The 25,000-nt window shown below is 47.9% G+C and overlaps 2 protein-coding genes across 6 annotated transcripts in view; both read left to right on the top strand.

Moving 5' to 3' along the window:
• The window catches only part of si:dkey-119m7.4 (uncharacterized protein LOC560629 homolog), an 11,940-nt gene extending 9,534 nt beyond the window's left edge, over positions 1 to 2,406 (top strand). Inside the window, exons 7-9 of one of the 2 annotated variants that reach the window (XM_066677416.1) lie at positions 131 to 342; positions 820 to 928; positions 1,633 to 2,406. In XM_066677416.1, coding sequence (XP_066533513.1) covers positions 131 to 342; positions 820 to 928; positions 1,633 to 1,843 — 532 coding nt within the window. In that variant the 3' untranslated portion in view covers positions 1,844 to 2,406. The remainder of the gene's footprint in view (positions 1 to 130; positions 343 to 819; positions 929 to 1,632) is intronic. The other variant, XM_066677417.1, reaches the window with a different exon arrangement.
• An 8,591-nt stretch (positions 2,407 to 10,997) lies between these two features.
• fynb (FYN proto-oncogene, Src family tyrosine kinase b) overlaps positions 10,998 to 25,000 on the top strand; it is a 23,198-nt gene continuing 9,195 nt past the window's right edge. For 2 of the 4 annotated variants that reach the window (XM_066676266.1, XM_066676269.1), the window contains exons 1-6: positions 10,998 to 11,113; positions 19,882 to 20,140; positions 21,930 to 22,026; positions 23,441 to 23,539; positions 24,124 to 24,227; positions 24,334 to 24,483. In XM_066676266.1, coding sequence (XP_066532363.1) covers positions 19,885 to 20,140; positions 21,930 to 22,026; positions 23,441 to 23,539; positions 24,124 to 24,227; positions 24,334 to 24,483 — 706 coding nt within the window. In that variant the 5' untranslated portion in view covers positions 10,998 to 11,113; positions 19,882 to 19,884. Of the gene's footprint in view, positions 11,114 to 17,290; positions 17,367 to 17,549; positions 17,591 to 19,881; positions 20,141 to 21,929; positions 22,027 to 23,440; positions 23,540 to 24,123; positions 24,228 to 24,333; positions 24,484 to 25,000 lie in introns of all 4 variants that reach the window. The other 2 variants (XM_066676265.1, XM_066676267.1) reach the window with 2 other exon arrangements.

Raw genomic sequence — 25,000 nt, 5'->3', positions numbered from 1 at the left:
GGTTTGTGAATGTGCTGGAGTATAATAGGGTGTGTGTGTGTTTTTGTGTGTGTGTGTGTGTGTGTGTGTGTGTGAGTGTGCTGGTGTATTATGGACTGTGTGTGTGTGTGTGTGTGTGTGTGTGTTGCAGGTTTGTGAATGTGCTGGTGTATTATGGGCTGTCTCTGAACGTGGCGGACTTTGGGACTGATGTGTACGTGACTCAGCTGGTGTTTGGGCTCGTGGAGATGCCGGCTCGGACCCTGACTCTCTTCACTCTGAACCGCTCACGCCGACTGTCCCAGCTTTGCTTCCTCGCTGTGGGGGGGGTCTCCTGCCTGCTCATCATCTTCGTGCCCCATGGTGAGACCTCCGCCACCCCTCACACCACACAGTGTCTGTGACAGAGTGCCCCTCCCGGCCCTGACCGGCATTAATGGCTGTGAATGGAAGTCTGTATGTGTGGGGAGTGAATGTGTGTGAGCACAGATATGGACTGGGGCTCTGTTCTGGGAGAAGCCCTAGTGCTAGTGGAGGGTCATTCCTGGTCGAGAGCACGCTGTGTGGGTTTGGCTCCGCCTCTCGCCAGTGTGTGTGTGTGTGTGTGTGTGAACTGAGTGTTAAGTGTTGATTGTAAAGCGTCCTTGGGTTTCTAGAAACACACTGTATAAGTTTAATGATAAATAAAAAAATATAAATAAATAAATACAGAATCAGTTACAACCGGTCACTACGGGTAAGTATCACACCTCAGAGACACAACTTGCTGCTCTATTATATTATATAACATTACAACAGATACATCTCTCTCTCTCTCTCTCTCTCTCTCTCTCTCTGTAGGTTTCCCAGTGGTCCGAACAGTCTTGGCGATGTCTGGGAAGTTTGGGATCACAGCATCTTTCTCCATTGTCTACATTTACTCAGCTGAGGTGTTCCCCACTGTGATCAGGTACAGAACCCTGTAGAACACACACAGAACCAAGCCGTAGATGTGGAAGCGGGTTCTTGTTTAGTGGCTGTTCTCTCGTGGTTCAGAGCGAATCGAGTAGGGACTAAACCGTGGCGTGTAAACCTTGCAGAGCGCTGATCGTCCAGAGAGAGTCGTCACTCTACGCCACGCAACGCAGACGACCAGCACCAACTCTCCATCTGTAAAATCTCCAGCTGCAGCAGAGATCACGTTTGTTTTTATCCGACTCACGACGGCAGCTCGTAAAATGACGCCGTGGTCTTTTGAAGAGGTTCAAACGCTCCTTGGATCGGTGGCCGACGAAAGAATCCAGCGAGAGCTGGACGCTGCAACAAGGAAGGAACAAACTCTACTGATCTGTCTGAACTGATGACGGAGCTGTGTTCAGTCCCAAACAACAACAACACGCCGATACACCATGAGTAAACACCACTTAACGTTACCACCGCCGCTGTTGTGGTTTCCAAAGACCACTGTTCCCCTTAGAGACGGGGTTAGAGAAGACACCAGTAAGAGATTAGAGCCCAGTAGAGTCCAGCAGAGTCCAGTTGAGATCAGTGGAAAAGGGTGTCAAAGCAGGCGGAGTAGGCACCATGTGATGGAAAAGCACCAATAGTCCATTCATAGTTCTCTCTCTCTCTCTCTCTCTCTCTCTCTCTCTCTCTCTCTCTCTCTCTCTCCAGACAGAGTGGTATAGGTGTGAGTTCTATGTGTGCTCGAGTGGGCGGAGTCATTGCTCCTGTTATTTACCTGTTGAGGAGAGTGAGTGTCCACGCCCCCATGGTGCTGTTCGGCCTGTGTCCACTAGTGGGCGCTTTGTTAACTGCTCTTCTCCCAGAAACAGCACACCGCCCCCTGCCCGACACCATCGAGGACGTGGAGGGGACACAGTGAGTGACCACTTCCGCTCACTGGACACTTCCCTGTTTATTGTTTGTTTGTCTCTCTGTGTGTGTGGCCCCTGCAGGAAGCACTCAGTGGTTCTGCTGGTTCTTGTGGTGATAAAGAGCAGAGGATGAGAAGAACCAAGTTCTCCTGTAAGACCAGGACTCTGATGACATCAATGAGCCAGTGAGGAGCAGTGTGCGTTTAAAGGACAGTTTCAGACTTTCGAGACTTTAATAAAACAAAGGCACCTCATGATCATAAATACACAACTACACTCAGCTCTTAAAGGGCCCAGAACTCACCTTTGATCTGCACTTTCATCTCATGCTTTCGTTGCGTCAGTCGTAAAGCAGTTCGTCAGGAGCACCGTCTCCCCACCTTCATCCCCCACTTCAACACGGTGCCTTTAAGACTGAAGTATGTAAATGAGCTCTGCTCTGATGATCATTGTAGACTAACACACCTTACAACTTCAGTGGTGTCTGTTATAAGAAGAGATAATAATCTTTTGTTTTTTTTCCATAATATTGGCTTTTTAAAATCTTACAAATAAAATACATGCAAGTGCTTCCACCTGCTGAAGAGAGGTCTATATTTCTCCAGTTTTATTCATTCATTCATTCATTCATTCATGTGTGCATGTGTTTTTCACCCTCTTTGGGTTCACGTTTGGCCTGACACAGGCACTCACACTCACCTAGCCACCTACAATCACCCAGTCACCTACACACTCACCCAGCCACCTACACTCTCACCCAGTCACCTACACACTCACCCAGTCACCTACACACTCACCCAGCCACCTACACTCTCACCCAGTCACCTACACTCACCCAGTCACCTACACACTCACCCAGCCACCTACACTCTCACCCAGTCACCTACACTCACCCAGTCACCTACACACTCACCCAGCCACCTACACTCTCACCTAGCCACCTACACTCACCCAGTCACCTACACACTCACCCAGCCACCTACACTCTCACCCAGTCACCTACACTCACCCAGTCACCTACACACTCACCCAGCCACCTACACTCTCACCTAGCCACCTACAATCACCCAGTCACCTACACACTCACCCAGCCACCTACACTCTCACCCAGTCACCTACACACTCACCCAGTCACCTACACACTCACCCAGCCACCTACACTCTCACCCAGTCACCTACACTCACCCAGTCACCTACACACTCACCCAGCCACCTACACTCTCACCCAGTCACCTACACTCACCCAGTCACCTACACACTCACCCAGCCACCTACACTCTCACCTAGCCACCTACACTCACCCAGTCACCTACACACTCACCCAGCCACCTACACTCTCACCCAGTCACCTACACTCACCCAGTCACCTACACACTCACCCAGCCACCTACACTCTCACCTAGCCACCTACAATCACCCAGTCACCTACACACTCACCCAGTCACCTACACTCTCACCCAGTCATCTACACACTCACCCAGTCACCTACACACTCACCCAGCCACCTACACTCTCACCCAGTCACCTACACTCACCCAGTCACCTACACACTCACCCAGCCACCTACACTCTCACCCAGTCACCTACACTCACCCAGTCACCTACACACTCACCCAGCCACCTACACTCTCACCTAGCCACCTACAATCACCCAGTCACCTACACTCTCACCCAGTCATCTACACACTCACCCAGTCACCTACACACTCACCCAGCCACCTACACTCTCACCCAGTCACCTACACTCACCCAGTCACCTACACACTCACCCAGCCACCTACACTCTCACCCAGTCACCTACACTCACCCAGTCACCTACACTCTCACCCAGTCATCTACACACTCACCCAGTCACCTACACACTCACCCAGCCACCTACACTCTCACCCAGTCACCTACACTCACTCAGTCACCAATATACTCACCCAGTCACCTACACTCTCACCCAGTCACCTACACTCTCACCCAGTCATCTACACACTCACCCAGTCGCCTACACACTCACCCAGCCACCTACACTCTCACCCAGTCACCAATATACTCACCCAGTCACCTACACACTCACCCAGCCACCTACACTCTCACCCAGTCACCTACACTCACCCAGTCACCAATATACTCACCAGTCACCTACACTCACCCAGTCACCTACACTCACCCAGTCACCAATATACTCACCCAGTCACCTACACTCTCACCCAGTCACCTACACACTCACCCAGTCACCTACACACACCCAGTCACCTACACACTCACCCAGTCACCTACACTCACCCAGTCACCACCACTCACCCAGTCACCTTCACTCACCCAGTCACCTACACTCACCCAGTCACCTACACTCTCACTCAGTCACCTACACTCACCCAGTCACCAATATACTCACCCAGTCACCTACACTCTCACCCAGTCACCTACACACTCACCCAGTCACCTACACTCTCACCCAGTCACCTACACTCACCCAGTCACCACCAATCACCCAGCCACCTACACTCTCACCCAGTCACCTACCTACACTCACCCAGTCACCTACACTCACCCAGTCACCAATATACTCACCCAGTCACCTACACTCTCACCCAGTCACCTACACACTCACCCAGTCACCTACACTCTCACCCAGTCACCTACACTCACCCAGTCACCACCACTCACCCAGTCACCTACACTCTCACCCAGCCACCTACACTCTCACCCAGTCACCTACACACTCACCCAGTCACCTACACACACCCAGTCACCTACACACTCACCCAGTCACCTACACTCACCTAGTCACCTACATTCACCCAGTCACCTTCACTCACCCAGTCACCTACACTCACCCAGTCACCTACACACTCACACAGTCACCTACACTCTCACCCAGCCACCTACACTCTCACCCAGTCACCTACACTCACCCAGTCACCTACACACTCACCCAGTCACCTACACTCTCACCCAGTCACCTACACTCACCCAGTCACCACCACTCACCCAGTCACCTACACACTCACCCAGTCACCACCACTCATCCAGTCACCACCACTCATCCAGTCACCACCACTCACCCAGTCACCTACACTCACCCAGTCACCTACACACTCACCCAGTCACCTATACTCACCCAGTCACCTACACTCTCGCCCAGTCACCTACACACTCACCCAGTCACCAATATACTCACCCAGTCACCTACACTCTCACCCAGTCACCAACACTCACCCAGTCACCTACACACTCACCCAGTCACCAATATACTGACCCAGTCACCTACACTCTCACCCAGTCACCTACACTCTCACCCAGTCAACAACACTCACCCAGTCACCTACACACTCACCCAGTCACCAATATACTCACCCAGTCACCTACACTCTCGCCCAGTCACCTACACACTCGCCCAGTCACCTACACTCTCACCCAGTCACCTACACTCACCCAGTCACCACCACTCACCCAGTCACCTACACTCATCCAGTCACCTACACACTCACCCAGTCACCTACACTCACCCAGTCACCTACACTCTCACCCAGTCACCTACACTCTCACCCAGTCACCAACACTCACCCAGTCACTTACACTCACCCAGTCACCAATATACTCACTCAGTCAACTACACTCTCACCCAGTCACCTACACACTCACCCAGTCAACTACACACTCACCCAGTCACCTACACTCACCCAGTCACCTTCACTCACCCAGTCACCTACACTCTCACCCAGACACCTACACACTCACCCAGTCACCTACACTCTCACCCAGTCACCTACACACTCACCCAGTCACCTACACTCTCACCCAGTCACCTACACTCTCACCCAGTCACCTACACACTCACCCAGTCACCTACACTCACCCAGTCACCTACACTCACCCAGTCACCTACACTCTCACCCAGTCACCTACACTCACTCAGTCACCTACACACTCACCCAGTCACCAATATACTCACTGAGTCACCTACACTCACCCAGTCACCTACACTTACCCAGTCACATACACTCTCTCCCAATCACCTACACTCTCTCCCAGTCACCTACACTCTCACACAGTCACCTACACTCTCACCCAGTCACCTACACACTCACCCAGTCACCAATAAACTCACTGAGTCACCTACACACTCACCCAGTCACCTACACTCACCCAGTCACCTACACACTCACCCAGTCACCTACACACTCACCCAGTCACCTACACTCTCACCCAGTCACCAATATACTCACCCAGTCACTTACACTCACCCAGTCACCTACACTCTCACCCAGTCACCTACACTCTCACCCAGTCACCTACACTCATCCAGTCACCTACACACTCACCCAGTCACCAATATACTCACTGAGTCACCTACAGACTCACCCAGTCACCAATATACTCACTGAGTCACCTACAGACTCACCCAGTCACCTACACACTCACCCAGTCACCTACACTCACCCAGTCACCTACACACTCACCCAGTCACCAATACACTCACCCAGTCACCTACACTCACCCAGTCACCTACACACTCACCCAGTCACCAATACACTCACCCAGTCACCTACACACTCACCCAGTCATCTACACACTCACCCAGTCACCAATACACTCACCCAGTCACCTACACACTCACCCAGTCACCAATACACTCACCCAGTCACGTACACACTCACCCAGTCACGTACACTCTCACCCAGTCACCTACACTCACCCAGTCACCTACACTCTCACCCAGCCACCAATATACTCACTGAATCACCTACACACTCACCCAGTCACCTACACTCACCCAGTCACCTACACACTCACCCAGTCACCTACACACTCACCCAGTCACCTATACACTCACCCAGTCACCTACACACTCACCCAGTCATCTACACACTCACCCAGTGACCTATACACTCACCCAGTCACCTATACTCTCACCCAGTTACCTACACACTCAACCAGTCACTTATACACTCACCCAGTCACTTACACTCTCACCCAGTCACCTACATACTCACCCAGTCACCTACACTCTCACCCAGTCACCTACACACTCACCCATTCACCTACACACTCACCCAGTCATCTACACACTCACCCAGTCACCTATACACTCACCTAGCCACCTACACTCTCACCCAGTCACCTACACTCTCACCCAGTCACCTTTACACTCACCCAGTCACTTATATACTCACCCAGTCACCTATATACTCACCTAGCCACCTACACACTCACCCAGTCACCTACACTCTCACCCAGTCACCTACACTCTCACCCAGTCACCTTTACACTCACCCAGTCACTTATACACTCACCCAGTCACCTACACACTCACCCAGTCACCTATATACTCACCTAGCCACCTATACTCACCCAGTCACCTACACACTCACCCAGTCACCTATATACTCACCTAGCCACCTACAATCACCCAGTCACCTACACACTCACCCAGTCACCTATATACTCACCTAGCCACCTATACTCACCCAGTCACCTACACACTCACCCAGTCACCTATATACTCACCTAGCCACCTACAATCACCCAGTCACCTACACACTCACCCAGTCACCTATATACTCACCTAGCCACCTATACTCACCCATTCACCTACACACTCACCCAGTCATCTACACACTCACCCAGTCACCTATACACTCACCTAGCCACCTACACTCTCACCCAGTCACCTACACTCTCACCCAGTCACCTTTACACTCACCCAGTCACTTATATACTCACCCAGTCACCTATATACTCACCTAGCCACCTACACACTCACCCAGTCACCTACACTCTCACCCAGTCACCTACACTCTCACCCAGTCACCTTTACACTCACCCAGTCACTTATACACTCACCCAGTCACCTACACACTCACCCAGTCACCTATATACTCACCTAGCCACCTATACTCACCCAGTCACCTACACACTCACCCAGTCACCTATATACTCACCTAGCCACCTACAATCACCCAGTCACCTACACACTCACCCAGTCACCTATATACTCACCTAGCCACCTATACTCACCCAGTCACCTACACACTCACCCAGTCACCTATATACTCACCTAGCCACCTACAATCACCCAGTCACCTACACACTCACCCAGTCACCTATATACTCACCTAGCCACCTATACTCACCCAGTCACCTACACACTCACCCAGTCACATATACACTCACCCAGTCACCTACACACTCACCCAGTCACATATACACTCACCCAGTCACATATACACTCACCCAGTCACCTACACTCTCACCCAATCACCTACACACTCACCCAGTCACATATACACTCACCCAGTCACATATACACTCACCCAGTCACCTACACTCTCACCCAATCACCTACACTCTCACCCAGACACCTACACACTCACCCAGTCACCTACACTCTCACCCAGTCACCTACACACTCACCCAGTCACCTACACTCTCACCCAGTCACCTACACTCTCACCCAGTCACCTACACACTCACCCAGTCACCTACACTCACCCAGTCACCTACACTCACCCAGTCACCTACACTCTCACCCAGTCACCTACACTCACTCAGTCACCTACACACTCACCCAGTCACCAATATACTCACTGAGTCACCTACACTCACCCAGTCACCTACACTTACCCAGTCACATACACTCTCTCCCAATCACCTACACTCTCTCCCAGTCACCTACACTCTCACACAGTCACCTACACTCTCACCCAGTCACCTACACACTCACCCAGTCACCAATAAACTCACTGAGTCACCTACACACTCACCCAGTCACCTACACTCACCCAGTCACCTACACACTCACCCAGTCACCTACACACTCACCCAGTCACCTACACTCTCACCCAGTCACCAATATACTCACCCAGTCACTTACACTCACCCAGTCACCTACACTCTCACCCAGTCACCTACACTCTCACCCAGTCACCTACACTCATCCAGTCACCTACACACTCACCCAGTCACCAATATACTCACTGAGTCACCTACAGACTCACCCAGTCACCAATATACTCACTGAGTCACCTACAGACTCACCCAGTCACCTACACACTCACCCAGTCACCTACACTCACCCAGTCACCTACACACTCACCCAGTCACCAATACACTCACCCAGTCACCTACACTCACCCAGTCACCTACACACTCACCCAGTCACCAATACACTCACCCAGTCACCTACACACTCACCCAGTCATCTACACACTCACCCAGTCACCAATACACTCACCCAGTCACCTACACACTCACCCAGTCACCAATACACTCACCCAGTCACGTACACACTCACCCAGTCACGTACACTCTCACCCAGTCACCTACACTCACCCAGTCACCTACACTCTCACCCAGCCACCAATATACTCACTGAATCACCTACACACTCACCCAGTCACCTACACTCACCCAGTCACCTACACACTCACCCAGTCACCTACACACTCACCCAGTCACCTATACACTCACCCAGTCACCTACACACTCACCCAGTCATCTACACACTCACCCAGTGACCTATACACTCACCCAGTCACCTATACTCTCACCCAGTTACCTACACACTCAACCAGTCACTTATACACTCACCCAGTCACTTACACTCTCACCCAGTCACCTACATACTCACCCAGTCACCTACACTCTCACCCAGTCACCTACACACTCACCCATTCACCTACACACTCACCCAGTCATCTACACACTCACCCAGTCACCTATACACTCACCTAGCCACCTACACTCTCACCCAGTCACCTACACTCTCACCCAGTCACCTTTACACTCACCCAGTCACTTATATACTCACCCAGTCACCTATATACTCACCTAGCCACCTACACACTCACCCAGTCACCTACACTCTCACCCAGTCACCTACACTCTCACCCAGTCACCTTTACACTCACCCAGTCACTTATACACTCACCCAGTCACCTACACACTCACCCAGTCACCTATATACTCACCTAGCCACCTATACTCACCCAGTCACCTACACACTCACCCAGTCACCTATATACTCACCTAGCCACCTACAATCACCCAGTCACCTACACACTCACCCAGTCACCTATATACTCACCTAGCCACCTATACTCACCCAGTCACCTACACACTCACCCAGTCACCTATATACTCACCTAGCCACCTACAATCACCCAGTCACCTACACACTCACCCAGTCACCTATATACTCACCTAGCCACCTATACTCACCCATTCACCTACACACTCACCCAGTCATCTACACACTCACCCAGTCACCTATACACTCACCTAGCCACCTACACTCTCACCCAGTCACCTACACTCTCACCCAGTCACCTTTACACTCACCCAGTCACTTATATACTCACCCAGTCACCTATATACTCACCTAGCCACCTACACACTCACCCAGTCACCTACACTCTCACCCAGTCACCTACACTCTCACCCAGTCACCTTTACACTCACCCAGTCACTTATACACTCACCCAGTCACCTACACACTCACCCAGTCACCTATATACTCACCTAGCCACCTATACTCACCCAGTCACCTACACACTCACCCAGTCACCTATATACTCACCTAGCCACCTACAATCACCCAGTCACCTACACACTCACCCAGTCACCTATATACTCACCTAGCCACCTATACTCACCCAGTCACCTACACACTCACCCAGTCACCTATATACTCACCTAGCCACCTACAATCACCCAGTCACCTACACACTCACCCAGTCACCTATATACTCACCTAGCCACCTATACTCACCCAGTCACCTACACACTCACCCAGTCACATATACACTCACCCAGTCACCTACACACTCACCCAGTCACATATACACTCACCCAGTCACATATACACTCACCCAGTCACCTACACTCTCACCCAATCACCTACACACTCACCCAGTCACATATACACTCACTCACTGCAATATTTAACAGAATGAGATTGCAGTACACATTCTTCACCACCAGGGGCCAGCAGCACTCCACTTATTCACAGGCATGCGGCCCAACACAAACACAACAATTTCCAACGCCCTCTCGCCTTTAGCCACGCCTTTACTTCGTTTGGATTGGACATCGCTAGTGTGGGCGCTGGTGGGCGGATCTCCAGTGTGAGGTCCCAGCCGCTGTGGGCGTGGTTTGGCGGAAAACAGGAGTCAATAGCGCGCCTCGGAGAGGAGAGAGGTACGCGCTCGGTCCAGTTACTTTCTGAGGTTCGAGAGCGCGAGGATGGCGCGAGGACTGAGCGAATTATAAGCGTTCTGAGACGGGTAAGAGCAGCAGGGTCTCTGTGGAGGTCCGGAGGGGTCACTCTGAAGGGTTAGAAACAGTAACGAGGTACTACTGCAGTGACCAGGCAGTATCTTTTAAAGTGAGAGAGAAGTGTGTGCGTGTGTGTGTGTGTGTGTGTGTGCGTGTGTGTGTGTGGTTTTAGCTTTGATCTGGGTGGTTTAAAGTGGACTGTCTGGGTTTAAAGGTGTTGTTAAAGTTTATTAAGGGGTTTTCAAGTGGAGAGTTTGGGATTTAAGGTGAACCTGTTGTTTTAAGGTGGAGTGTTTTGGGTTTAAGGTGAACCTGTTATGTTTTAAGGTGGACTGAGGTGTGTTTTTAAAGGATGTGTTCAGTTCTATTGTCTCCTGGTAATGTTAAGGTCTCAGTGACGGTGATCATCATCTTCTCTGTGTTCTGGTTTCCTTCCGGTGGTTTGCATTGTTTTTTAAGAGAGAGAGAGAGAGAGAAAGTGTGTGTGTGTGTGTGTGTGTGTGTGTGCGTCAGATTTTCCTGTGTTTTCTTCCACTTGTAGAAGGCTGTAATTAAACTGTTTCTCAGCACTTCAGTTAACAATGCTGAAAATTCAGAGGAGCTCAGTGTGTTCTGAAGAGAAAAGTTATAGTCGCTGAGTTACAGAAAAGTTAGAGTAACTCCAGGTTAGATTCACTCCTGCTTAGAGTAACTCCAGGTTAGATTTACTCCTGCTTAGAGTAACTCCAGGTTAGAGACACCCTGGGTTAGATTGACTCTGTGTTAGAGACACTCTGTGTTAGAGACACTCTGTGTTAGATTCACTCTGTGTTAGATTCACTCCAGGTTAGAGTCACTCCGGGTTAGAGTCACTCCGGGTTAGAGTCACTCCGTGTAAGATTCACTCTGTGTTAGAGACACTCTGGGTTAGATTCACTCTGGGTTAGATTCACTCTGGGTTAGATTGACTCTGTGTTAGAAACACTCTGGGTTAGAGACACTCTGGGTTAGAGTCACTCCGGGTTATAGTCACTCTGGGTTAGAAACACTCTGGGTTAGATTGACTCTGTGTTAGAGACACTCTTGGTTAGATTCACTCTGGGTTAGATTCACTCTGGGTTAGAGACACTCTGTGTTAGAGTGACTCTGTGTTAGATTCACTCCGGGTTAGATTCACTCCAGGTTAGAGTCACTCCGGGTTAGATTCACTCTGTGTTAGATTCACTCTGTGTTATAGACACTCTGTGTTAGAGACACTCTGGGTTAGATTCACTCTGGGTTAGATTCACTCTGGGTTAGAGACACTCTGTGTTAGAGTGACTCTGTGTTAGATTCACTCCGGGTTAGATTCACTCCAGGTTAAAGTCACTCCGGGTTAGATTCACTCCGGGTTAGATTCACTCCGTGTTAGATTCACTCTGTGTTTGATTCACTCTGTGTTAGAGACACTCTGGGTTAGATTCACTCTGTGTTAGAGACACTCTGGGTTAGATTTACTCCAGGTTAGAGTCACTCTGTGTTAGATTCACTCTGTGTTAGATTCACTCTGTGTTAGATTCACTCTGTGTTAGAGACACTCTGGGTTAGAGACACTCTGGGTTAGATTCACTCTGTGTTAGAGACACTCTGGGTTAGATTGATTCTGTGCTAGAGACACTCTGGGTTAGATTCACTCTGTGTTAGAGACACTCTGGGTTAGATTGATTCTGTGCTAGAGACACTCTGGGTTAGATTCACTCCGGGTTAGAGTCACTCTGTGTTAGATTCACTCTGTGTTAGAGACACTCTGGGTTAGATTGACTCTGGGTTAGATTGACTCTGGGTTAGATTCACTCTGGGTTAGATTCACTCTGGGTTAGAGACACTCTGGGTTAGATTGACTCTGGGTTAGATTGACTCTGGGTTAGAGTCACTCCGGGTTAGAGTCACTCCGGGTTAGATTCACTCCGGGTTAGATTGACTCTGGGTTAGAGACACTCCGGGTTAGAGACACTCCGGGTAAGAGACACTCTGGGTTAGAGACACTCTGGGTTAGAGTCACTCCGGGTTAGAGTCACTCCGGGTTAGAGTCACTCCAGGTTAGATTGACTCCAGGTTAGAGTCATTCCGGGTTAGAGACACTCTGGGTTAGATTCACTCCGGGTTAGAGCAACTCTGGATTTGAATCACACGGCCCTAGATTCTGATCCAGATTAAAGTCTATTCCAGAGGAGGATCTGAATTTATACTGTGTTTAGCCTGTGTTTAGTCTGAGTTTTTGTGTTTAGTCTGAGTTTAGTTTGTTTAGTCTGAGTTTAATTTGTTTAGTCTGAGTTTAGCCTGAGTTTTTGTGTTTAGTCTGAGTTTAGTTTGTTTAGTCTGAGTTTAGTCTGAGTTTTTGTGTTTAGTCTGAGTTTAGTTTGTTAAGTCTGAGTTTTTGTGTTTAGTCTGTGTTTAGTCTGTGTTTAGTCAGAGTTTCTGTGTTTAGTCTGAGTTTATTCTGTGTTTAGTCTGAGCTTCTGAGTTTAGTCTGAGCTTCTGAGTTTAGTCTGAGTTTCTGAGTTTAGTCTGTGTTTAGTCTGTGTTTAGTCTGAGTTTAGTCTGAGTTTCTGTGTTTAGTCTGAGTTTCTGTGTTTAGTCTGAGCTTCTGTGTTTAGTCTGAGTTTCTGTGTTTAGTCTGGGCTTCTGAGTTTAGTCTGGGCTTCTGAGTTTAGTCTGAGCTTCTGAGTTTAGTCTGGGCTTCTGAGTTTAGTCTGGGCTTCTGAGTTTAGTCTGGGCTTCTGAGTTTAGTCTGGGCTTCTGAGTTTAGTCTGAGCTTCTGAGTTTAGTCTGTGTTTAGTCTGAATTTAGTCTGAGTTTCTGAGTTTAGTCTGTGTTTAGTCTGTGTTTAGTCTGAGTTTAGTCTGAGTTTCTGTGTTTAGTCTGAGCTTCTGAGTTTTGTCTGAGTTTCTGTGTTTAGTCTGAGCTTCTGTGTTTAGTCTGAGCTTCTGTGTTTAGTCTGAGCTTCTGTGTTTAGTCTGACTTTCTGTGTTTAGTCTGACTTTCTGTGTTTAGTCTGAGTTTCTGTGTTTAGTCTGAGTTTAGTCTGAGTTTCTGTGTTTAGTCTGAGCTTCTGAGTTTAGTCTGAGCTTCTGAGTTTAGTCTGAGCTTCTGAGTTTAGTCTGAGCTTCTGAGTTTAGTCTGAGCTTCTGAGTTTAGTCTGAGCTTCTGAGTTTAGTCTGAGTTTCTGTGTTTAGTCTGAGTTTCTGTGTTTAGTCTGAGCTTCTGTGTTTAGTCTGACTTTCTGTGTTTAGTCTGACTTTCTGTGTTTAGTCTGACTTTCTGTGTTTAGTCTGACTTTCTGTGTTTAGTCTGAGTTTAGTCTGAGTTTCTGTGTTTAGTCTGAGCTTCTGAGTTTAGTCTGAGCTTCTGAGTTTAGTCTGAGCTTCTGAGTTTAGTCTGAGCTTCTGAGTTTAGTCTGAGTTTCTGTGTTTAGTCTGAGTTTCTGTGTTTAGTCTTAGCTTCTGAGTTTAGTCGGTGTTTAGTCTGAGCTTCTGAGTTTAGTCTGTGTTTAGTCTGTGTTTAGTCTGAGCTTCTGTGTTTAGTCTGAGCTTCTGTGTTTAGTCTGAGTTTCTGTGTTTAGTCTGAGTTTCTGTGTTTAGTCTGAGCTTCTGAGCTTAGTCTGAGTTTCTGAGTTTAGTCTGTGTTTAGTCTGAGTTTAGTCTGAGCTTCTGTGTTTAGTCTGAGTTTCTGTGTTTAGTCTGAGCTTCTGTGTTTAGTCTGAGTTTCTGAGTTTAGTCTGAGTTTCTGAGTTTAGTCTGAGTTTCTGAGTTTAGTCTGAGTTTCTGAGTTTCGTCTGAGTTTCTGAGTTTCGTCTGAGTTTCTGAGTTTCGTCTGAGTTTCTGAGTTTAGTCTGAGTTTCTGAGTTTAGTCTGAGTTTCTGAGTTTAGTCTGAGCTTCTGAGCTTAGTCTGAGTTTCTGAGTTTAGTCTGAGTTTCTGAGTTTAGTCTGAGTTTCTGAGTTTAGTCTGAGTTTCTGTGTTTAGTCTGAGCTTCTGAGCTTAGTCTGAGTTTCTGAGTTTAGTCTGAGTTAGTCATGTACTTTTCAGAGGAAGTGGTTTGAGACTCAGAACTAGGTGCCCACTTCCACCTCACAAACTTGCAGACCTGTCTCTCTCTCTCTCTCTCTCTCTCTCTCTCTCTCTCTCTCTCTCTCTCTCTCTCTCACACGCACACACACACACACGCACACACACACACGCACACACACACATACACACACACACACACACACATCAATATTGAGAAAGTTCAGCTACATCCTGATCGTGCGGCAGCACAGTCCTGGGCAGCCGTGGCCTAACGTTCAGAGCAGAGGTCTTAGGGCTGAAAGGACATTTGATTCCCGCGAGCAGCAGGAAAACTGAAGGAACAGCACTGTCCTCCTCCTCAATTCAGAGCTGAGGAGCCCCTGAGTAAGGCATTGAACCCACAACTGCTCCCTGCTCTGGGTCTGTTCACAGTCCCTAGTGCACTAGTGTGTGTGTGTGTGTGTGTATGTGTGTGTGTGTGTGTGTGTGTGTTCACTGCCACAGATGGGTTTAATGCCGAAGACGTTCATTCATTATCTGTAACCCTTATCCAGTTCAGGGTCGTGGTGGGTCCAGAGCCTACCTGGCATCATTGGGCGCAAGGAAGGAACACACCCTGGAGGGGGCGTCAGTCCTTCACAGGGCAACACACACACACCTACGGACACTTTTGAGTCTCCAATCCACCTACCAATGTGTGTTTTTGGAGCATGGGAAGAAACCGGAGCACCCGGATGAAACCCACGCGAACACACCACACTCCTCACAGACAGTCACCCGGAGGAAACCCACGCAGACACAGGGAGAACACACCACATTCCTCACAGACAGTCACCCGGAGGAAACCCACGCAGACACAGAGAGAACACACCACACTCCTCACAGACAGTCACCCGGAGCATGAATCGAACCCACAACCTCCAGGACCATGGAGCTGTGTGACTGCGACACCTACCTGCTGCTCCACCATGCTGCCCCCAGATGTTGTATGACAAATAAATGCACATTTCATTTCATGTTTCTTTATTCAGTGTAACAGCACAGAATTCATACCACCTTAAATGATGCAACAGTTGTAGCAAGGTTTAGTAGGCACCACAGTATGCACGGTTTAAGGTGGAATGAGAGGTTGTGTTCATGATCTCTCCCACATCAGCTTCTGTTTTTAGAATTAAGCAGAATCATCTTTGATTTAATCTTTCAGGAAAAATCAGTAATGACATCACTTCCCTCAAACCATGTGTGTGTGTGTGTGTGTGTGCATTATAAAGAATAAGAATATTTTGTTGAGTATGGGGTAGAGTCTAAGGGAGCAGTGTTGGGGAGGGGTGGAGTCTAAGGGTGCTATGTTGGGGAGGGGCGGGGTCTAATTGGGGAAATGCACAATCAGTGCCTCAACCTCCCACTCTTTCTGTGTCTCACTCTCTGTTTGTCTCTTCCCCGTCTCTCTCTCTCTCTCTGTCTCTCTCTCTCTCTCTCTCTCTCTCACTCTCTCTCTCTCTCTCTCTCTCTCTCTCTCTCTCTCTCTCACCAGAGACAGACAGAGAGAGAGGGAGGGAGGGAGGCTGCTGAATGTTTCTGCTAATCAGTTCAACATGTCCATGATCTAATCTCTCTCTCTCTCACACACACACACACACACACACACAGAGAAACTTAACCATGATTAGTAACTGCTTGCTCAGGGTTTTTATTTTTTGGTGCATGCTGGGTAATGATGGCAGGAAACATATAAAATCCTTGAGGTCTGTGTGTGTGTGTGTGTGTGTGTGTGTGTGTGTTTGTAAATGTGTGTGTGTAAATGTGTGCATGCATCACTTCTGCTGGATCTTTTTCTCCACTGAACAAGTGTGTGTGTGTGAATGTCAGAACCCCCCCCCCCCCCCCCCCCCCACACACACACACACACACACACACACACCGCCCCAGCTTTCAGTTTCTCTCTGTCTAAGCTCCACCATACGAGGTGCATCCGGCCGACCTTTTTCTGTGTATCACAACCCCCAAATACACACACACACAGACCATGTTGTTCCATCAGCTGTCTGTGGTCATCTGTCCATGGTCAGAGCTCTTATAACGGGGTCCTGCTGTGTACCGAGCAGCTAGGTTCTGCCTATTGAGAACCCTGACCTGTCTGACCTCTGTCCTCCACCAGGGGGTGGTGTATACGGGAGAGATTGCTCCAAGTCGACAGGCCGAGTTTCGTGGGGAGCGCCGTGTGCAGATGACAGGTGTGGACAGACAGATGGACAGATGTGGACAGTATATACATCACTCTTTTAATGTAGTTTTCCATTAGTGCTCATGTTGCCTAGCAACAGTGTTGACTATTAATGGACTACACTGTGTGTGGGAGGAGTGTTTTGTGAGTGTTGTTTGAACTGAACACTTGTTTTTAACACTGTTTTTTTTAGTCATAATCCACTGGAGGCTGTGATACAGTGATTTTAACACGGTGAGGGAAGTTTAAATTCTCTACTTCTGCTTTTTCAAAATAACACATTTCACCCTGATTACATCACTGTGACACATACTCTCTCCGGCATTAACACTTTATTCACTGTGAGTTCATCCATCAGTAGAACAACTAGGGTATACAACTACAATATAACCACAATCTCAATATAACAACTACAGTATACAACTACAATATAACCACAACCTCAATATAACAACTACAATATAACTACAGTATACAACTACAATATAACAACTACAGTATACAACTACAATATAACCACAATGTCAATATAACAACTACAGTATACAACTACAATATAACCACAACCTCAATATAACAACTACAGCATACAACTACAATATAACCACAACCTCAATATAACTACAGTATACAACTACAATATAACCCCAACCTCAATATAACAACTAAAGTATAAAACTACAATATAACCACAACCTCAATATAACAACTACAATATAACCACAACCTCAATATAACTACAGTATACAACTACAATATAACCACAACCTCAATATAACAACTACAGTATACAACTACAATATAACCACAACCTCAATATAACAACTACAGCATACAACTACAATATAACCACAACCTCAATATAACTACAGTATACAACTACAATATAACCACAACCTCAATATAACCACTACAGTATATAACTATAATATAACCACAACCTCAATATAACAACTACAGTATACAACTACAATATAACCACAACCTCAATATAACAACTACAGTATATAACTACAACCTCAATATAACTACAGTATACAACTACAATATAACCACAACCTCAATATAACAACTACAGTATACAACTACAATATAACCACAACCTCAATATAACTACAGTATACAACTACAATATAACCACAACCTCAATATAACTACAGTATACAACTACAATATAACCACAACCTCAATATAACAACTACAGCATACAACTACAATATAACCACAACCTCAATATAACTACAGTATACAACTACAATATAACCCCAACCTCAATATAACAACTACAGTATAAAACTACAATAAACCCACAACCTCAATATAACAACTACAGTATACAACTACAATATAACCACAACCTCAATATAACTACAGTATACAACTACAATATAACCACAACCTCAATATAACAACTACAGTAGACAACCACAATATAACCACAACCTCAATATAACTACAGTATACAACTACAATATAACCCCAACCTCAATATAACAACTACAGTATAAAACTACAATATAACCACAACTACAATATAACAACTACAGTATACAACTACAATATAACCACAACCTCAATATAACAACTATAATATAACAACCACAGTATACAGCTACACTATAACCACTACCTCAATATAACAACTACATTATACAACTACAATATAACAACAACTACAGTATACAACTAAAATATAACCACAACCTCAATATAACAATGTCTAAATGACAGTAAAGTTCACTTTGACATTGACTTTGACTATACAGTATACACTATACAATGGTGGCGCAGCAGGTAGTGTCTCTGTCACAGCTCCAAGGACCTGGAGGATGTGTGTTCGAGTCCCGCTCCGGTGACTGTCTGTGAGGAGTGTGGTGTGTTCTCCCTGTGTCTGGGGGTGCCAGTCCTTCACAGGGCAACATACACACTCACACATTCACTCACAAACTCACACCTACACAGACACAGGGAGAACACACCACACTCCTCACAGACAGTCACCGGGAGGAAACCCACGCAGACACAGGGAGAATGCACCACACTCCTCACAGACAGTCACCCGGAGGAAACCCACGCAGACACAGAGAGAATACACCACACTCCTCACAGACAGTCACCCGCAGGAAACCCACACAGACACAGGGAGAACACACCACACTCCTCACAGACAGTCACCCGGAGGAAACCCACGCAGACACAGGGAGAACGCACCACACTCCTCACAGACAGTCACCCGGAGGAAACCCACGCAGACACAGAGAGAATACACCACACTCCTCACAGACAGTCACCTGGAGGAAACCCACGCAGACACAGGGAGAACACACCACACTCCTCACAGACAGTCACCCGGAGGATACCCACGCAGACACAGAGAGAACACCTCTGGGGGGTTCCATTGGGGGACCATTGGGGGTGGTTATATTACCACCCCCAATTACTGTAATATAACAACAACAACATGACAACTACAATATACACCTATGTGTATTAATGTGTGTGTGTGTGTGTGTGTGTGTGTGTAGGAGATGGGGTGTTGCCAGTGTAAGGAGAAGGACCTGACAGTGGTCGAGGCTGATGGAGCTCAGTTTAAATCGGCTCAATACAGTGACCCAAACCCTCTCGGACTGAGCACCATCCCTAGCTTCAACCACCTCCAGCCTGCAGGGGGCGATCATGGCTTCAGCTCCATCCCCAACTACAGCAGCTACAACCAGTTTCAGCCAGCAGGGTGCCCTCAGGGGCTCATGGTGTTTGGAGGAGCCCGGTCCGGAGGAGGAACAGGTACCAACACCTTTACGTTTACACTGGATTCTACTGGTCTCTACTGGACTCTACTGGTCTCTACTGGTCTCTAATGGACTGTACTGGTCTCTACTGGACTGTACTGGTCTCTACTGGACTCTACTGGACTATACTGGACTCTACTGGGCTGTACTGGTCTCTGCTGGACTGTACTGGTCTCTACTGGACTCTACTGGACTGTACTGGACTCTACTGGGCTGTACTGGTCTCTACTGGACTGTACTGGTCTCTACTGGTCTCTACTGGACTGTAGTGGTCTCTACTGGACTCTACTGGTCTCTACTGGACTCTACTGGACTGTACTGGTCTCTACTGGACTCTAATGGACTGTAATGGTCTCTACTGGACTCTATTGGACTGTAATGGTCTCTACTGGACTCTACTGGACTGGACTGGTCTCTACTGGACTCTACTGGTCTCTACTGGACTGTACTGGTCTCTACTGCACTTTACTGGATTGTACTGGTCTCTACTGGACTCTACTGGACTGTAGGGGTCTCTACTGGACTCTACTGGTCTCTACTGGACTGTGCTGGTCTCTACTGGTCTCTACTGGACTCTACTGGACTCTACTGGACTGTAGGGGTCTCTACTGGACTCTACTGGTCTCTACTGGACTGTGCTGGTCTCTACTGGACTCTACTGGACTGTACTGGTCTCTACTGGTCTCTACTGGACTGGACTGGTCTCTACTGGACTCTACTGGACTGTACTTGTCTCTACTGGACTCTAATGGACTGTACTGGTCTCTACTGGACTCTACTGGTCTCTACTGGACTCTACTGGACTCTACTGGTCTCTACTGGACTGTACTGGTCTCTACTGGTCTCTACTGCACTTTACTGGATTGTACTGGTCTCTACTGAACTCTACTGGACTGTAGGGGTCTCTACTGGACTGTGCTGGTCTCTACTGGACTCTACTGGACTGTACTGGTCTCTACTGGACTCTACTGGTCTTTACTGGTCTCTGCTGTTCTCTACCGGTCTCTACTGGACTGTAGTGGTCTCTACTGGACTCTACTGGACTCTACTGGACTGTACTGGTCTCTACTAGTCTCTACTGGACTCTATTGGACTGTACTGGTCTCTACTGGACTCTACTGGACTGTACTGGTCTCTACTGGACTCTACTGGTCTCTACTGGACTGTACTGGTCTCTACTGGACTCTACTGGACTGTACTGGTCTCTACTGGTCTCTACTGGACTCTGTTGGAATCTGCTGAACTTGTTTAGTGGCTGTTCTCTTGTGGTTCAGAGCGAGTCGAGTAGGGACTAAACCGTGGCGTGTAAACCTTGCAGAGCGCTGATCGTCCAGAGAGAGTCGTCACTCTACGCCACGCAACGCAGACGACCAGCACCAACTCTCCATCTGTAAAATCTCCAGCTGCAGCAGAGATCACGTTTGTTTTTATCCGACTCACGACAGCAGCTCGTAAAATGACGCCGTGGTCTTTTGAAGAGGTTCAAACGCTCCTTGGATCGGTGGCCGACGAAAGAATCCAGCGAGAGCTGGACGCTGCAACAAGGAAGGAACAAACTCTACTGATTTGTCTGAACTGATGACGGAGCTGTGTTCAGTCCCAAACAACAACAACACGCCGATACACCATGAGTAAACACCGCTTAACGTTACCACCGCCGTTGTTGTGGTTTCCAAAGACCACTCTTCCCCTCAGAGACGGGGTTAGAGATGACACCAGTATAGACCAGTAGAGTCAAAACCATGCAGTGTAAAACACCATATGATTCTCTCTCTCTCTCTCAGGTGTGACTCAGTTTCTCGCTCTGTACGACTACGAGGCCCGAACTGAGGATGATCTGAGTTTCCAGAAAGGAGAGAAGTTTCAGATCATCAACAACACGTGCGTTACTCCTCTTCCTCTTCTTTATTTAGAGATAAATTGATCCTGTGGAGTGAGATCACTGTGTTTTATGTGAGAGCGCAAACGACACTAAATCGAGGAAATTCGACTCAACGAGCGCAAAGAATCAAGAGAACCGAGCGAAAACAGCGACAGCGATGTAGCTCCGCGCTCTCCTTTCACTGTTTTCAGTGCGGCTCCCGTTTCTTCCTCGTTTATTTTGAGCTCGCTCTCGGTTCTCGGTTTTAACAGGAAATCAGTCACAGATTCAAACCCCGGAAACCGACTCCTGGTGATGGCACCTTGAATCTGAAGCTTGAAGCATGCACACTAAATTCTCTCATGTTAAATACCTCATAAAGTAAGCGCACATGAGCCTCGCCTATGGAAGATTCAGGCAGTGGATCAGCGCTGTGTTCAATGTAGCATCAAAAGCACTGCTCAAGTGTTTCTGTTAGAATCTGTTACAACGTTAGATATTAACCCAATAATTAAACAACTAGTGACAACACTGTGAATGTAATTACAACAGTATATTTTTCCCAATGTGCCTCATCACGACGTGTTCTGAGTGTATTCTAAACTTATTGATATATTACTGTTTTGTAACAGAGGATTTTTAGAAGTGTATTATTGATCCATTAAAGTGTTCTGCCAAATCAACCCAAGTCTGCCCTGATACTGAAGACGTGCCCAGTTTATTATTATTGTTTGTTTTATTTAAACAATAATTACATGGTGGTAATGCGCCCAAACTCCATTTTAAAAGCTGTAAAATGTGACATTGGTTCGTGAGATACACAAAGCACTTTGAGGGTTTGGCCACCAGAGAGCGCTCATGTGCACTGTGTCACGACGCTTCGAGTAATGAACCATTTTCAGATTCAAGGATTTTGGATCAAGGGGTTTGAATCTGTGACCGATTTCCTGTTAAAACCGAGAAACAGGAGCGAGCTCAAATATTTGAAGCGAGGAAAAAACGGGAGCGCGCACTGAAAACAGTGAAAGGAGAGCGCGGAGCTACATCGCTGTCGCTGTTTTCGCTCGGTTTTCTTGATTCTTTGCGCTCGTTGAGTCGAATTTGCTCGATTTAGTGTCGTTTTTGCGCTCTCACATAAAACACAGTGATCTCACTCCAAAGGATCCCCTTTTCCTCTTTAAACGTAAAAGCAGAGCTTCTGCGCCCCCCACTGGAGAACACGAAGAACAACTGGAGGGGTTTCTGTAGGACTCTGCCTCCCCCTGGTGCACACAGGCGGAACTGCAGAGCTGTGATCAGTCCTCAGAGGCAGGGAGAGAGGGAGCACTGGGCTGGAGAGGGATGATGAGGAGATAAACAGTTTCATTTACAGGAAACATTACATTCTCTCTCTCTCTCTCTCTCTCTCTCTCTCTCTCTCTCTCTCTCTCTCAGTGAGGGCGACTGGTGGGAAGCTCGATCTCTCACCACTGGACAGTCTGGATACATTCCCAGTAACTACATCGCTCCAGTCGACTCCATCCAGGCAGAGGAGTGAGTAACCGCAGTGTGTGTGTCTGTGTGTGTGTGTGTGTTATTTTGTCACCACCCTGAAGATTAAGGCAGCTGTGTTGATGTTGTTGATGTTGTTGCCGTGGTGATATTTTGTGATGTCACTGCTGTGTGGTCAGAGTTTGGACGAGACGCAGTTGTTCCTGTTTTTATTCTGGATTAAAGCAGCAGTCCCTGGGTCTTCAGAACTGACCAGAGCTCCGGGCTGTAACATTATATTAGAGTTAAACTCAAGTGTTATTACAAAACATTTCAGTAAGTAGTTTTTAGTGTTTATTATACTCTATATTATACATGTCTCCCCCTGGTGGTCACGGGTGGTACTATAATAAACTATGGGTTATGTTAGTGTGGACTGTACAGGTTTTAGAGCAGGTGGTGCCTCCCCCTGGTGGTCACAGGTGGTACTATAATAAACTATGGGTTATGTTAGTGTGGACTGTACAGGTTTTAGAGCAGGTGGTGCCTCCCCCTGGTGGTCACAGGTGGTACTATAATAAACTATGGGTTATGTTAGTGTGGACTGTACAGGTTTTACAGCAGGTGTCTCCCCCTGGTGGTTGCAGGTGGTATTTTGGTAAACTGGGGCGGAAGGACGCAGACAGACAACTGCTGCAGGTCGGAAATGTTCGGGGCAGTTATCTGGTCCGGGAGAGTGAGACCACCACAGGTGAGTTTACCTGTGGGACGCCTTGCCGTCCTCCGTCCTGCTTCTCCTCAGTGATACACCTGTGTGCCTGTGTCCAGCTCTGACCGCTGTGTCCCCCTGTGTGCAGGAGCCTACTCTCTGTCCATCCGAGACTGGGACGAGGCCAAGGGGGACCATGTGAAGCACTATAAGATCCGTAAACTGGACAGCGGAGGATATTACATCACAACTCGGGCCCAGTTCGAAACCCTGCAGCAGCTGGTCCAGCACTACTCCGGTAAAACACAATGACCGCTCACCGGACACTCACCTGCAGACAGGCGTAGGCTACCTGCCGAGGTACTGAGCCGAGGACAGTGAGCCCAGGCTGAGATCAGGACAGATGTGGATTATTAACAGATGTTAGAGTAAAGGGAATACTCCAGAAAATCGCACTGCGTCTCTCTTTGTCTCTCTGTCTCACATTCTGTCTCACTGTCTCTTTGTCCCATGTTCTGTCTCCCTGTGTCTCTGTCTCTCATTCCGTCTCTCATTCCGTCTCTCTGTCTCTCGTTCTGTCTCGCTGTGTCTCTGTCTCTTGTTCTGTCTCTCATTCTCTATCGGTGTGTCTCTCTGTCTCTCGTTCTGTCTCTCATTCTCTATCGGTGTGTCTCTGTCTCTCATTCTGTCTCTCTCTCTCTCTCATTCTGTCTCGCTGTGTCTCTCTGTCTCTCATTCTCTATCACTGTGTCTCTCTGTCTCTCATTCTGTCTCACTGTGTCTTTGTCTTATGTTCTGTCTCGCTGTGTCTCTGT

Source organism: Hoplias malabaricus, chromosome 7 (genome assembly GCF_029633855.1).
Source record: "Hoplias malabaricus isolate fHopMal1 chromosome 7, fHopMal1.hap1, whole genome shotgun sequence".
Taxonomy (NCBI): domain Eukaryota; kingdom Metazoa; phylum Chordata; class Actinopteri; order Characiformes; family Erythrinidae; genus Hoplias; species Hoplias malabaricus.
The sequence above is the reverse complement of the archived record's forward strand: the minus strand, read 5'-3'. Positions and strand labels throughout refer to the sequence as shown.